Source organism: Neophocaena asiaeorientalis, unplaced genomic scaffold (genome assembly GCF_003031525.2).
Source record: "Neophocaena asiaeorientalis asiaeorientalis breed wild unplaced genomic scaffold, Neophocaena_asiaeorientalis_V1.1 scaffold134, whole genome shotgun sequence".
NCBI lineage: Eukaryota > Metazoa > Chordata > Mammalia > Artiodactyla > Phocoenidae > Neophocaena > Neophocaena asiaeorientalis.
The window spans coordinates 23,391,309-23,404,066 of NW_020185339.1; the positions used below are offsets into that span (position 1 = coordinate 23,391,309).

Consider the following 12,758-nt stretch of genomic DNA (forward strand, 5'->3'; position numbering starts at 1 on the left):
CAACCCTGTCCTCCCTTCCCCTCTGCCCTGGGTGCCCCGTGCTCCTTTCTCTCCCTGAGGCCCCTCTGTCTTCCCAATCCTGGCTCCCCCGCCTGCCCTGCCCTGGTGACTGAGGGGTGCCGGCGTGGTCACGCCCTTCCCACACCTGAGCAAGTGGCATTGGACTCGTCTTCGCTGTTCCCACAGTCATTGTCCCCGTCACAGAGCCAGCGGTTGGGGATGCAACGGTTGTTCTCGCACTTGAACCGGTCCGAAGGGCAGGTGTGCTGATCTGAGGAGGGAGAGGTCAGGGGTCAGCCGGAGGGAGGGGGCCCCAGCTCTCCAGCTGTTGCCCAAGGGCCGGCTGTGCAGCAGGGACTCACGGCAGAGGGCGGGGGCCTCGTCGCTGTTGTCCAGGCAGTCGTTGTCCCCATCGCACTTCCAGCGTTCCTGGATGCAGCGGCTGTTTGAGCAGGCGAACTCGCCTGGCTGGCACTGGGGTGGGGGCACGTAGGACGGGTTTGCTGTGGGCACCACGAGGCGTGAGGGGGAAAGTCAGACCCAGGTCACGGACAGGTGCTGAGCCCCCTGTCCTCTGTTGGCTTGTTTTATGATTTTAAAATAATATACACAGTCATCTTTCCTAGTGCATAGTTCTTCGTGAAGAAATTATCTGGGTGGAAACTGCAACTCTTTCTCAGGCCACAAGGGTGATGTTTGCTCTGCTGCTTCCAGTACCTCAATGTGGTCTGAGAATAAAGGAGCTTCCAAGAGAGCCTAGAGCCCCCCATCCTTTTGTCCCCACCGAGCAGCCCGCCCCTTGCCCCTCCCTGCCATCTCCATGAACTGCCCCTTGGAAGTCATCTCCAGGACCCTCGGCCCCTGCTCTGGTCCCTGGACTTTTTCCTTCACAAATGCATCAACTCTGCCGGCAGGAGTGAAAGCTCACACCTCACCACCACCGTCTGCCTTTGGCTATCAGCAGTGAAATCACTTCGTCCTTTGTGTTTGCACAGGGTAAGCTCAGGAAGCCCAGGACGCCCATGTCAGTCCCTGGCCCTGGACCCCACTGCTCTGTGCATGCCTTTCTGACCCATCTCTCACCCCCTCTAATCCTGTGGGTCCCAAGGACCACTGGACCTGGAGGCTGTATGTGTCCGCCTTGCTCCTCACCTGTGCTTCCAGACCATTCCCCCTCTCTCCCCTCTGAAAAATCAGTATTGACTTTCACGTTATTAGACTATATACGAACCCCTACTTCAAAGGACCCCAGGCTAGTCCCCAGCATCCTTAAGGGTTTTTAGCTCCTGGTTCAGGGTCACTTTCTCCAGAATCACTCCCTCTTTATTCTTCGTGATTTCAATGTGCACACAGGTGACTCTTCCATAATGCTGGCCCCTCAGTTTCTAAGCTCCTCTTCACCAATCCTCTTGCCCTGCACCTGGCCTCAGTCACTCACTCTTAGGTGTACACTATGGCCCACTGACCCATTTTCACTTCTGGGATTCTATCCTAAGGAAATCATCCAGAATATGGGAAGGCATGAAGCTATAAGAAATAGCACAGGAGGTGATTAATAAACAGACTCTGGGTCAGGGTTCCTGGGTTCAAACCCCTGCTCTAACTTTGGGCCTCAATTTCTTCATCTATAAATTGGGGTAATAAAGATACCTTCCCTACAGGAATATTTTAAGGAGTAAATGAGTTACTGCATTAGGACTGCTTATAACCATGTGTAGTACATAGTCCATGTTCAATAAACGCTGGCTGTGATTACAACAAAAAACTGGAAACAACCTAAACATCCAACAGTAGAGAAATGGTTCAGTAAATTACGGATGTTTACCCAATTAAATATATTTTGGCCATTAGAAATTCTGCTGATGTGTTCACGACGCATTGTCAAGTGACAAATGCAGGAAACAGAACAGCAAAAGTAAATATGTAGAGAAATTGGGAGGTTGTTCACTGAAATGGTAACGGTGCAATCTATGGGTGGTGGAGTTTGGGATGATTTGTACTTTCTCTTTTGTATTTTTCTATACTGTTCATTTATTTTTACAATGAGCATGACCCGCTTTTATTAAAAAATGGGGCTATTTAAAATAATGCAATAATAACACAGAAAATTGGTGACATATATGAGCCAAAAGGGGCAGAAAACATTTATATACAGTATATTCCAACCACGTGAAAACCCACCTAAGGAGAAAAGGACGGTGTGCCTTTACCACAATACTAACAATATAGTGGTGTTCGCTGGTGAGATTGGGCTCTTTTTCTCTCCTCTAATTTCCAATATTCTGAACTATTGTTGTATAAATTTAATAATGCGGAAATAAATGTAAAAGAAGTTAATGGTTTTCTCTTTCCATAGCTGTCCTGTTCCTCACTTGGTTTCCCTGATTTTCATGCCTTCCCAAACCTCCCACCCCCTGGTCACCCCTAAACACCCTCCAGCCCTCAGAGCCTTCTTCTCTCACCCCATCCCTCACCTCCTATTGCCCCCAGGGCCCTCTTTGCCTCCTTCATCTCCGACGGGGACACCGTGGCCTCCTCCTGCTGGGGTCTGCTCCCCCACCTCCCACCCCAGCTGGGCCCCTCGTACCCAAACAAGTGACACCGTCTGTGTCCAACACCTGGTCCTCAGCACAGGCACACTGGCGGCTCCCAGGGGTGGCCAGGCACAGGCTGCTGCAGCCGCCATTGTTCACCCGGCACTTGTTGGTACCCACTGTGAAGGAGGGGTCACAGGTGGGAGGAGGAAGGAGGGGGAGGACAGGGGATGGGTTGCAGCAGGGTCAGGAAAGGCCAGAGAGGGGAGATGAGAGGCCGGGGGAGGAGACGCATTAAAAGGAGGAGACAGAAAGAGGAAATATGGAGGGGTTGAAGAAGAGGAGATGCAGTCATGGGGCAGGGGGGAGATGGGGAACACAGAAGGTCAAATTGGGGTGGGGGCCTCTCTTCCCGAGAGTCTCCAAAGTTAGAGCCTAGGATCCCTGGGGAGTGCCCTCACCCACCACAGGAGCCTCACCCCCCGATCTAGGTCCCACCCCAGACCCAAGTCCCAGCCCAGGGGTACCTTGCTGCTGCTGGGCATCATACATGCGGATCTCAAAAATGGGGGGCCGCTCGCTGCGCAGAAGGGTCACGATGGGGGGCGCGCCTCCTGTGCCCCGTTCCAAGCGGTAGACACTGCCACTCCGGTACTCGGTCCAGAAGAGGTAGTTGCCGTGGTGACACAGGCCAAAGGCGTGGTTCAGCTCAGGACCCTCGTACACAATCTAAGAATGGAGAAGAGGTGACCAAGGAGCTGGGAGACAAGTGGGGGTGCCTCAGGGAGGCCCGGGGGGTCAGTGTTCTGTACACTCATATGTCCATGGCCTGGGTGTGGGACTTGTCTCCCTCATCAGCCTAGAAGCCCCCAAGTGTGCACACCGTGAAGTGCCAGACCCTGAACCCAGCAGAGCGCGGATGGGGAGATGCCCACAGTCCTCTCTCGGGCTGATTCATGTTCATTCATATCCCTCCAACACAGGCGCACGTGCGCACGCACGCACGCACACACAGAGTAGTGAGCAGACAGCCAGGATCCATACATTCGTTTCTTCATCCACCACACATTTGCCAGGATCTATTAAGGTAGCACTAAGAAATGGAAAAGACGGGATCCCTTCGCTGGAGCTGCCTATTGTCTCAGGAAAGGCACACAAGGCTGTCCACGGCGGAGGGGGGTCTGGAGACAACACCCCAGAGGAGGCGGCCCGCCCCTGAGTGCTGTGCCAGTTGTGGAGGAGCTGGGTGGAGGCAGCAGAGGGCAGCACCCTGACGTGTGCTGGACTCGAAAGCTGTCTAGTGCTGCTGTTCCAAGTGCCGGGACACAGGGAGCAGAGGGTGAAAGAGGACCACAGAGACGGTCAGGGGCCACACCACAAAGGGCCTTATATACCATGAAAGAGCTCGGTCCACACGCCTAGACTTGCACGGGGCTCATGGATGAAGCACGTAGCCCCCGGAATGAACGAGCGTGCGTCTACACCGTCTCTAGGCATCTCGCACCTGTACAGGGGCACACAGTGCAGGCACACACCAGTGTGTGCTGCCTGCGTGTGCACAACCAGGCAGAGGTGCACACGAGGTGTATGCTCAGGTGTTCACACGGGTGGTCAGGCCCACAGACCATGTGCATGGTCACAGAGATACTCCGATAGAAGCTAATCCTCAAACAACGTAAGACATAGGCACACAAGCACACAGAGGGACACACCCGCAGGCTCACAGGTAAACACACGTGAAGCACACAGGCCCGGACACACACAGACGCCCACACATTCAGACACACAGCCCCACCCGCACAGAAATGTGGTCCAGCAATGCACACATGAACACCCACACACAGGTGCACGCCTGCCCACCTTCCGGTCCGTGCCATTGAGCAGGATGGTCTCGATGCGATCATAGAAAGCGTCCACCCAGTAGAGGCGCCCAGCTGGGATGTCCAGGCTCAGCCCATTGGGCCAAAGTACTGTCTTGGAGGTGACAAAGATGTCTCGGTGTGAGCCGTCCATCCAGGCCCTCTCCAGCCGCCCTCGCCGACTGTCCTTGGGGTCCTCCTCCCAGTCAGTCCAGTACATCCACCTGTGGGCAGCTACTGGTCAGCACCACATAGCCACCCCTGCCATCAACATCCTCCCCTGTGATCCCAATCCAGACGGGCCATCCCAGAGCTTCTCACAGGGGTCTTCCTGCCCTGCTCACCCTTAGCCCACATATTTCATTCATTCATTCCTCCATTCAACAAATATTTGTTGAATGCCTACTGAGCTGGGCACAGTTCTGGCGCTGGAGGACCCAGCAGAGACCAAGGCAGCCAAACCCCTGCTCTTGTACGGATATGTCCCACCCAGGACACAGACAAGAAACAAGTCAGTCGAGAGGGTCACACACAACGCAGAGCAATAGGAGTCAGGAGGGACTCGAAGCAGGGGCATGGCATGGAGAGTGCCCGGGCAGCCGGTGGGGAAGGCGTCTCTGAGGAAGTGGCATTTGAGCTGAGATGTGAATGCTCAGGAGCCACATATGCAAATACTTGGGAGTCCCAGGCAGGGCAACTCCAAGAGCAAAAGCCCTGAGGCAGGAAGAGCTGGAGTGCTGGTTTAAGGAACAGACAGCAGGCAGTGGGGACAGAACTTGCAAATGCAGGATGTGAGGAGCAGATGAGGTCAAACGAGTTGCAGGCAGACCCTGTAGGACCCCGGGGCTGATAAGGGCAGGGGGAGCCAGGGGAGGGCCCGCTGGGAGTGACAGGGCCAGATTTCTATGCATGTGTTTAGAGCATCACTCCTATTGCCCTGTAGGTGGGGACACCTTTTCCCCTTTCAGCCCAATTCTCACCGAAGCATCCCACCTCGGCTGCCCTCCCCTGTCCACTCTCTCTCTTATCCCCCAGTCCTGAGGCCCACGCAGTCCCTGGCTCCTCCCCTCCCAAGGCCGTGGGAGGACTCACCCATTGAGCGGATCCACCACAATGGCCCTGGGGTGTGTCATTTTGCCCTCGATTAAGGTCTTGCGGGTCTGAGCAGCTTTCTCCAGCCTGGCCACACTGATGGTCTTCTTGGGCCCATCATCCGTCCAATACAAATTGTCCCCCATCCAGTCCACAGCTACGCCCTCCACATTGTGTATGCCTGCAGTGGGCGGGGCGGAGCAAGGAGGGAGAGCCTCAAAGGAGGCTCAAATCTGCCTGCCTCTGGCTCTTAAGATACCTGCACCTTGGAGCACTTGGCTAGTGGGGAATGCAGGGAGACTCCTGTGCCCTAGACAGTGGCTGGGAGGGGATGGAATGAGAGGTTGGAGGAAGGAGCCTGGGAGGTCGTTTGTGCTGCCACATCTGTGTTGAGTCGGGGTCTCTCAAAGCTGCACATGGCAGGGCTTCCCTGGTGGCGCAGTGGTTGAGAGTCCGCCTGCCGATACAGGGGACACGGGTTCATGCCCCGGTCCGGGAGGATCCCACAGGCCGCGGAGCGGCTGGGCCTGTGAGCCATGGCCGCTGAGTCTGCGCGTCCGGAGCCTGGACTCAGCAACGGGAGAGGCCACGACAGTGAGCACGACAGTGAGAGGCCCGCGTACCGCAAAAAAAAAAAAAAAAAAAAAAAAAAAAACGCACAATGTGAGAGTTGCGAGTTAAGTTTTATTTGGGGCAAAATGAGGACTGCAACCTGGGACACAGCATTTCATATAGCTCTGAGAAACTGCTTTGAGGAGGCGAAAGAGGAGAGGCCCCCTTCCCCAAAAAAAAAAAAAAAAAAAAAAAAAAAAGATGCACATGGCAGCAAGAAAACCTACATGGCACACGTGGGCTCACTTGAGAAGGCACGTCAGGACCTGAGCTGGGGTGGACAGCTGAAGCAATAGGCATGTGGCTCTGGGCACAAGTGCGACGCCACGTCCCAGGCCTAAAACTCCTGAGCTAACAAAATGAATAAGTTAGGAAGTGATTTTTCACTTAGCCACAGGCTTCATCTCAAGCTAAATAGCATCCCTGGTATAGGGAACCCCAGTCCTTTCCTGATGAGGAGTTACTTTTGATTTCCCCGAAGTCTTATGATTGCTGACGGCTGGGGTTCTCTGAGCCGAGGTGGGGGATGGAGAGCAGGCCGAGGGGTGGTAACCAGCACCAGCCAGACTGACTGGTTAGGAAGCCCTGTCCTGGGGGCCCAAGTGCAGGTTTGGGAGTTCCTAACACCCGGGAGGCATGGTGCAGCGCTCGCTCGGAGGCTCAGAGCCTCCACGCCGATGGATATTCAGAAGGCAGTGCACTGCTGACCTGCTGGGGCAGCTCAGAGGGAAAAACTGGATTCCATTCACAAAACACAGTTTTCTCAGGACATGTAAGCATGCAGCTCTTGGCGGCCGTGAGGTCTGGCTGCACAGACCCTGTGTGTACACACGTGTGCCGGTGTGTCTGCGCCGATTCAGAGCCTCAGGCCTCTCCCCGGCTGTGTGCCGCATGAAGCTCCAGGGCTCAGAGCCAATGGCAGAGAGACCCTGAGTTTTCCCAAGGGCTGGCAAGGACGGCCCACACTGCCTTAGCCATCCATCCTCCGGCCTCTTTCTGGCTCAGCCAAGAAGGGGGTCACCCAGGGGTCAATCTGTCTATCCCCTCATCTCCATGCCAACCAGCCCAGCTAGCCAGTCAGCTGGGGACTCTCCACGCTGGAAGGGCACCAGGAGAGAGATGCCCAGGCCCCAAATCACTTCCTGCCTCAGGTGGGCGTGTGCCTTGGGGGTCCCATCCACACACCTCCCACTTTGGGGCCCTTACCATCCTTCAGGATGGTCTCCCGCTCAGTGCCATCGATCTTCTGGCGGCCAATGAGGTAGCTGGTGGTGTCGGCAAAGTAGATGAAGCCGGTCTCAGCATGGAAGTCCAGGGCCCGGGGATTCATGAGGTTCTCGATGGGGATCATGTGCTCGTCGGGGACCTTGGCCCCCATATCCATGCCCCGGATGATGCCTGGCCGGCCCTTGCCATACACGAGGAATAGCTCGTGTTCCGGCTCTAAGGCAGGCACAAGGAGGGGCACAAAGTCAGACACACACACACACACACACACACACACACACGAGCACCACCCAGCCAATGCCCCGGCTGTACTGGGTCAAGGGTGTGGGGACAGCAGGGGGTCTGAACCACATGGACAGACACATAAGCATGTAAGGTCCAGGGAACAACGCCCTGGGGGGTTTTTCCTATACACTCTAGGGGTGAGAAATGGGGTGGAAGTAGCATGTCTTCAGTAAGTGCTCTCTGTTGAGTAGTGAAATTAGTGGCCCAAATATGTTGGAATCAGGTCCCTTTTGACCACTTCCTCTGTTCATCCTAGTCTAAGCCATATCACTTCTTGCCTATACCGCAAAAACAGCGCCCTGTCACTTCCCTGCTGCCCATCCTCCACCCAGCAGCTAGCATGATCATTTTTACAAACGTGAATCAAATCTGTTAAGCCACCCAGAGCTTCTCATTCCAGTTAGAATATAATCCAACACCCTTCCTCATCTCCCCTCACTCACGCGCTGCCCCGCTCCCGTCCCCCTGCCGCCTCTCTGCTCTCCGGGCACACCAAGCTCACGCTGGCCTCTGAGCCTCGGCACTACAGATTCCCTCTGCCGGAAACGCTCTCCTATCAGGTACATGATTCACTTCCTCATTTCACAGAGTGCTTGACGTTAATATCACCTCCGCAGAGAAGCCTTCCCTGACTGCTGTCTAAACTGGAGCCTTCGCTGTCATCATTAACTCTAAGCTGCACTTTATTTTCTTCCTAACACCTACCCTCACCTCAAGTTATTTATGTGTTTGTCTGCCTCCCCTGCCAGACTATAAGCTCCATGAGGCCAGAGACAACGTCTATCTTGTTTACTGCTGAACCCTCACTGCCAGGACAGTGCCAGACATAGCATGTGCTCACTAGATACCTGTTGAATGAAGGAAGGAATGAAGGGATGAATGGGCCAGTTGACAGTGTTCTCCGGAGCCTGAGTTGGGTAGCGGGATAAGCCCTGCTCTCGGATGGGAGTGCAAGTCGCATCCCTGTCCCTCACCAGGGCGAAACTTTGGGTAAGCCCCTCCATCTTTCTGCATCTCAGACAGATGCAGCTGGGCTATGGGAGGCAGGTAAGGACCCCTCCTGTCCCACCCCAGCAGGCACACAAGCCCTTCCCTGTCACTCACTCTTGCACGACTTCCCATCACTGCCCAGGCTGAAGCCGGAGCGGCAGCGGCAGGTCCGCGCCTTGTGACTGTTGGCCAGCAGACAGATGTCGGAGCAGCCTCCCGGCTTCCCGTACTGGTCATTCTCGCAGGCGTGGCTCCTCACTGGGGCAGAGTGGAGAGCTGGTCAGGACCCCTCAAAGCCCCTGTGCCAGGCCTTGAGAAGGCTTCCTGCAGTCTGACCACTCTCCCTCCTGCTAAGGTCTTTGTGCCTGTTGTCCCCTCTGGGGATTCGGAAGCCACAGGACCGGCATTCCTCTGCTCTGACACCACCCAGCCTTCAGACTCTTGGGTGGGGACCTCTGTGGTCAGGGGACAGAGTCACACTGTTGCCCACAGCCAGGCGCTTCTACTCTAGACCAGCCAGGGAACTGGGAGGGGTGATCTACGTCCTGAGTAGAATAGGGGCAAGGGGCTCCCTGGGGGTGGGATCTGGAGGCTGACGGGCAGGAAGGGGCGGCAGGGGAAGCAGACGGTGGAGAGGAGGTAGTCTGGGGTGGATGGCTAGGAGAAGCAGTCATGCCACAAGAGAATCAGGGGTGTCCCTAGCGGGGCTGTGGAACCCCGCTCACCTCGGGGCTGACGCCGCTGGTGGTAGATGTGGAGGGCACCTCCCTTGTCCACACGGGTGACGACCTGGTAGTCGGTGCTGTTGAAGCGGTTCACACGGATCACGCTTGTCTTCTGCTGGGCGTTGGCATTGTCTGAGTTGGTGGCGTAGAGATAATTCTCAAACACTGTCAGGCCATACAGGTGCTCGATCTGAGATGGGCAGGCAGGAACGGTCAACATGAGAAGAGAAGAGAATCCTCCCTCTGCCCCTGGTGAGCCCCTCAGCTTCTCTTCCAGACTCCGTAACTTGCATCCCCAAACTCATTCCACAGTTGTCTGACTCCGTGCTTTACTCCTGTCTCCTCTGGACTAGCCTGTTCTTGAGATATGCTTGTCAAATCCCATCCATCCTTCACAGAGCATCTCTTTGAAGGGCTTCTGGAATCTTCTAACCAGAGAGGACAATCTCTCCTTCCACACTCCATTTCTGGCTGTAATCCACTGTCTGGTGATCTGTGGGTTTACTCTACCCACTCGGCTCAAACCCCTTGAGGGCAGGAACCATATCCCTCTCAGAACTAGGCACACATTCAATGATGGGATGATTTTGCACTGAAGTAGAGTTGGGCCCTACACTCTGTCCACAGGGAACATTCTTAGCCCGCCTCTAGCTCCCAGCTTTTGGGAAGGTTGAGAGAACAGACTGGCCCCAAGCAAGCCTGATAACAGCCTCTGCTACCTGCATAATGTATCTAAGGTAACCAACTGTCCCAGTTTGTCCAAGACTGGCCCAGGGGACTTTCAGGGCTGACACTGGGACAGTCTCAGGCAAATCGGGATGGAGGGTCACCCTAATTATCCCAGAAGAGAGATGTCATCTCTGAACTGGAAGGGCTTCTAGACTAGGTGCAAGTGCTATTTCCCAGTTGTGTAACCTCAAGCAAATCACTTAACCTCTTTGAATCCTGCCTTTTTTCAGCCGCCAAAAGGGAACTGAGACACCTGACTGCTCATTTTCCAGGAGCTTGTGTAAGAACCCAACTCAAATGAGAAAAGGGAAGTAAAAGGTGGTCTCTAAAATGACTGTGGCCGTCCGAGTGGAAGCCATATTCTGTCCTTCCCCCCAGATGCTCGTGCCCACCCCCTCCCTACCAGAGGGCTCAGGGCAACCACGCTCCCATTCTGTCCCCCGCCCTCCCAAGAGGCCCAGAGAAGGGTTTCCCGGCCAAGACTTCCTCCTCACCAGGATGCCCTGGATGATGGTCTGCCGGCCCTTGCCCTCGTAGTCCACCACCTCAATGTAGTCCAGGTAGGCATCGGCCCAGTAGACGAGGCGGCTGACCAGGTCCAGCGTGATTCCGTGAGGAAACACAATCTTGCTGTCGACCAGCTTGGTGCGGTTCTGCCCGTCCATATCACAGCGCTCCACTTTGGGGATCTGCCCGTAGTCAGTGAAGAACACCTTCCTGTGAGCAGATGGCATGTTAAATGGGGTCTGGACACTGGGCACCCTCCCTTCTACCACAGCCTCTGCCTCCCTGTTCCAGGGCCAGTGCCCCTGCCTGCCCCGCTCACCCCATGGCAGGGTCCAGTGCAATGCCCTTGGGGTTGTACAGCTCCAGGTCTAGCAAAGTGACACACGTGTCCCCGTTTCGGTTGCAGACAAAGATCCTATCATCGATGTCATCCACAAAGTAGAAGTTGCCTGTCAGCCAGTCGATGGCCATCTGTTCCACGTCTGGAGAGTGTGAATGAAAGGGCTATGGGGGCGGTCCTCCCACAGACATGCCCACCCTCTGCTGGTGCAGAACCTACCATGGGAAGCCCACCTCCTCTGGGGTGCCCTCCTTCACCACCCATGCCACAGCTGTCTCTCCTCCTTGAGCTCTTACGGGAGCTACTGGCAGTGGCACATTTTGCCTTGTGCTCTTGGCCACCCTTCACCAACAGGGTCTCTCCAAAGAGAAGTCTCTGAGTATCCTCCCACACAGCACTGCTCCCCATGCCGAGCTCAGGGTGGGCACACAGGGGCACTGGATAATTGGTGGCTGGTTGGCTGACTGACAGGTTTCCCAACTCTAGCCCCTGCTTGAATGGGACCAACTTCTTGGGGTTCCAAAAGGCAGTGAGGATAGGTCTACTAGCTCATTCCAGAATTTTTTAAATCTGCTTTTACTTTAGATAACAGCACTCAGGCTAATAAAACATCACACATCTCTGCTTTTGGCTGGACTTTCATCATCTTTGTATGGTAAGTCGAGTTATATCACACCAGCTAGGAGCACGGACTGGAAGCTGTACGTGCTGCATGACTTCTAAAAGTGGAAAAGCAGGGCATCCATCAATAAATCCACTCTGAGAGAAGAGAATGTCCAAATGGGGCCCACAGAGATGGAAAAGGGAAGGTCCATGGTGGCAAAATGTTAGAACCAGTGGCATGGGCCCAACTTCCTGTACTCACTCCCATTCCCCTGTTTCTTCAATGTCCCTATTGCTCAATTTCCTCCAGTCCTCGGGAGGGTGGGAAGGAGCAGGGAATAAGATATAGGGCTGGAGGGCTTCCCTGGTGGCGCAGTGGTTGAGAGTCCGCCTGCCGACGCAGGGGACGCGGGTTCGTGCCCCGGTCCGGAAGGATCCCACATGCCGCGGAGCGGCTGGGCCCGTGAGCCACGGCCACTGGGCCTGCACGTCGGAGCCTGTGCTCCGCAATGGGAGAGGCCACAAGGGTGAGAGGCCCACGTACCGCAAAAAAAAAAAAAAAAGATATAGGGCTGGAGGAGAGAGTGCAGAGGAGGAGAGCCATCAAAGGACTCTGAAGGTAAACTGAGGCATGGCTCAGAAAGAGGGGGAGCTTCAGAAGGGTGGGAGTGGGGGAAGAGGATGGAGACCAGGTGCCCATACTCAGTCTATGGCCAAAAGGGCCTAAGAGATCAGGGGTGGGGCAAGGGCAGCAGGAAGTCTAGGAGGCAGGAAGTCTGGGGACGGGACCCCTGCTGGCCTCCTGGGGGGCGGTGTGGCTCCTTCACTCCAGGACCCACTGGCTCCCATCCACCCACTGCCCCCTCCAACTACCACTATCAGAGGTGATACCTCTTGCAAGCAGGGAAGTTTCCAAGACAATGACTCCCTGGGACCCCTGCCCTGCACTCCACTTCCACCAATTTCCTCAGCAGGTAAAGGAGTCTTTGGACCACCTGTCTTTGGCTGAAACTTTTTTATTTATTTATTTATTTTTTACTGAAATCCCCACTAGCCACACTCAACCTGGTAAGGATTATTCAGTCCCTACACAGCTACAGGTATAACGACTAGGCTTTCTGCTCAGCCCTCCCTAATCCTCCCCCCTCCCTCACAGGGATTCAGGGGCTGTTTCCTAACAGTGGGTAGGGGTGGGGGGCACAGGGAACAGGAACACGGCTCTCAAGGAACTTGGCCAGGCCCTGACACTGACTCA

General features: G+C 55.2%; 1 protein-coding gene across 1 annotated transcript in view; it reads right to left on the bottom strand.

The window, feature by feature from the left end:
* The window catches only part of LRP1 (LDL receptor related protein 1), an 80,172-nt gene that overhangs the window by 44,176 nt on the left and 23,238 nt on the right, over positions 1-12,758 (bottom strand). Inside the window, exons 7-17 of the mRNA XM_024736604.1 lie at positions 10,880-11,042; positions 10,548-10,770; positions 9,325-9,514; positions 8,714-8,857; positions 7,304-7,540; positions 5,486-5,666; positions 4,395-4,617; positions 3,062-3,263; positions 2,588-2,713; positions 363-503; positions 146-271 (exon numbers count right to left, since the gene is read on the bottom strand). Coding sequence (XP_024592372.1) covers positions 146-271; positions 363-503; positions 2,588-2,713; positions 3,062-3,263; positions 4,395-4,617; positions 5,486-5,666; positions 7,304-7,540; positions 8,714-8,857; positions 9,325-9,514; positions 10,548-10,770; positions 10,880-11,042 — 1,956 coding nt within the window. The remainder of the gene's footprint in view (positions 1-145; positions 272-362; positions 504-2,587; positions 2,714-3,061; positions 3,264-4,394; positions 4,618-5,485; positions 5,667-7,303; positions 7,541-8,713; positions 8,858-9,324; positions 9,515-10,547; positions 10,771-10,879; positions 11,043-12,758) is intronic.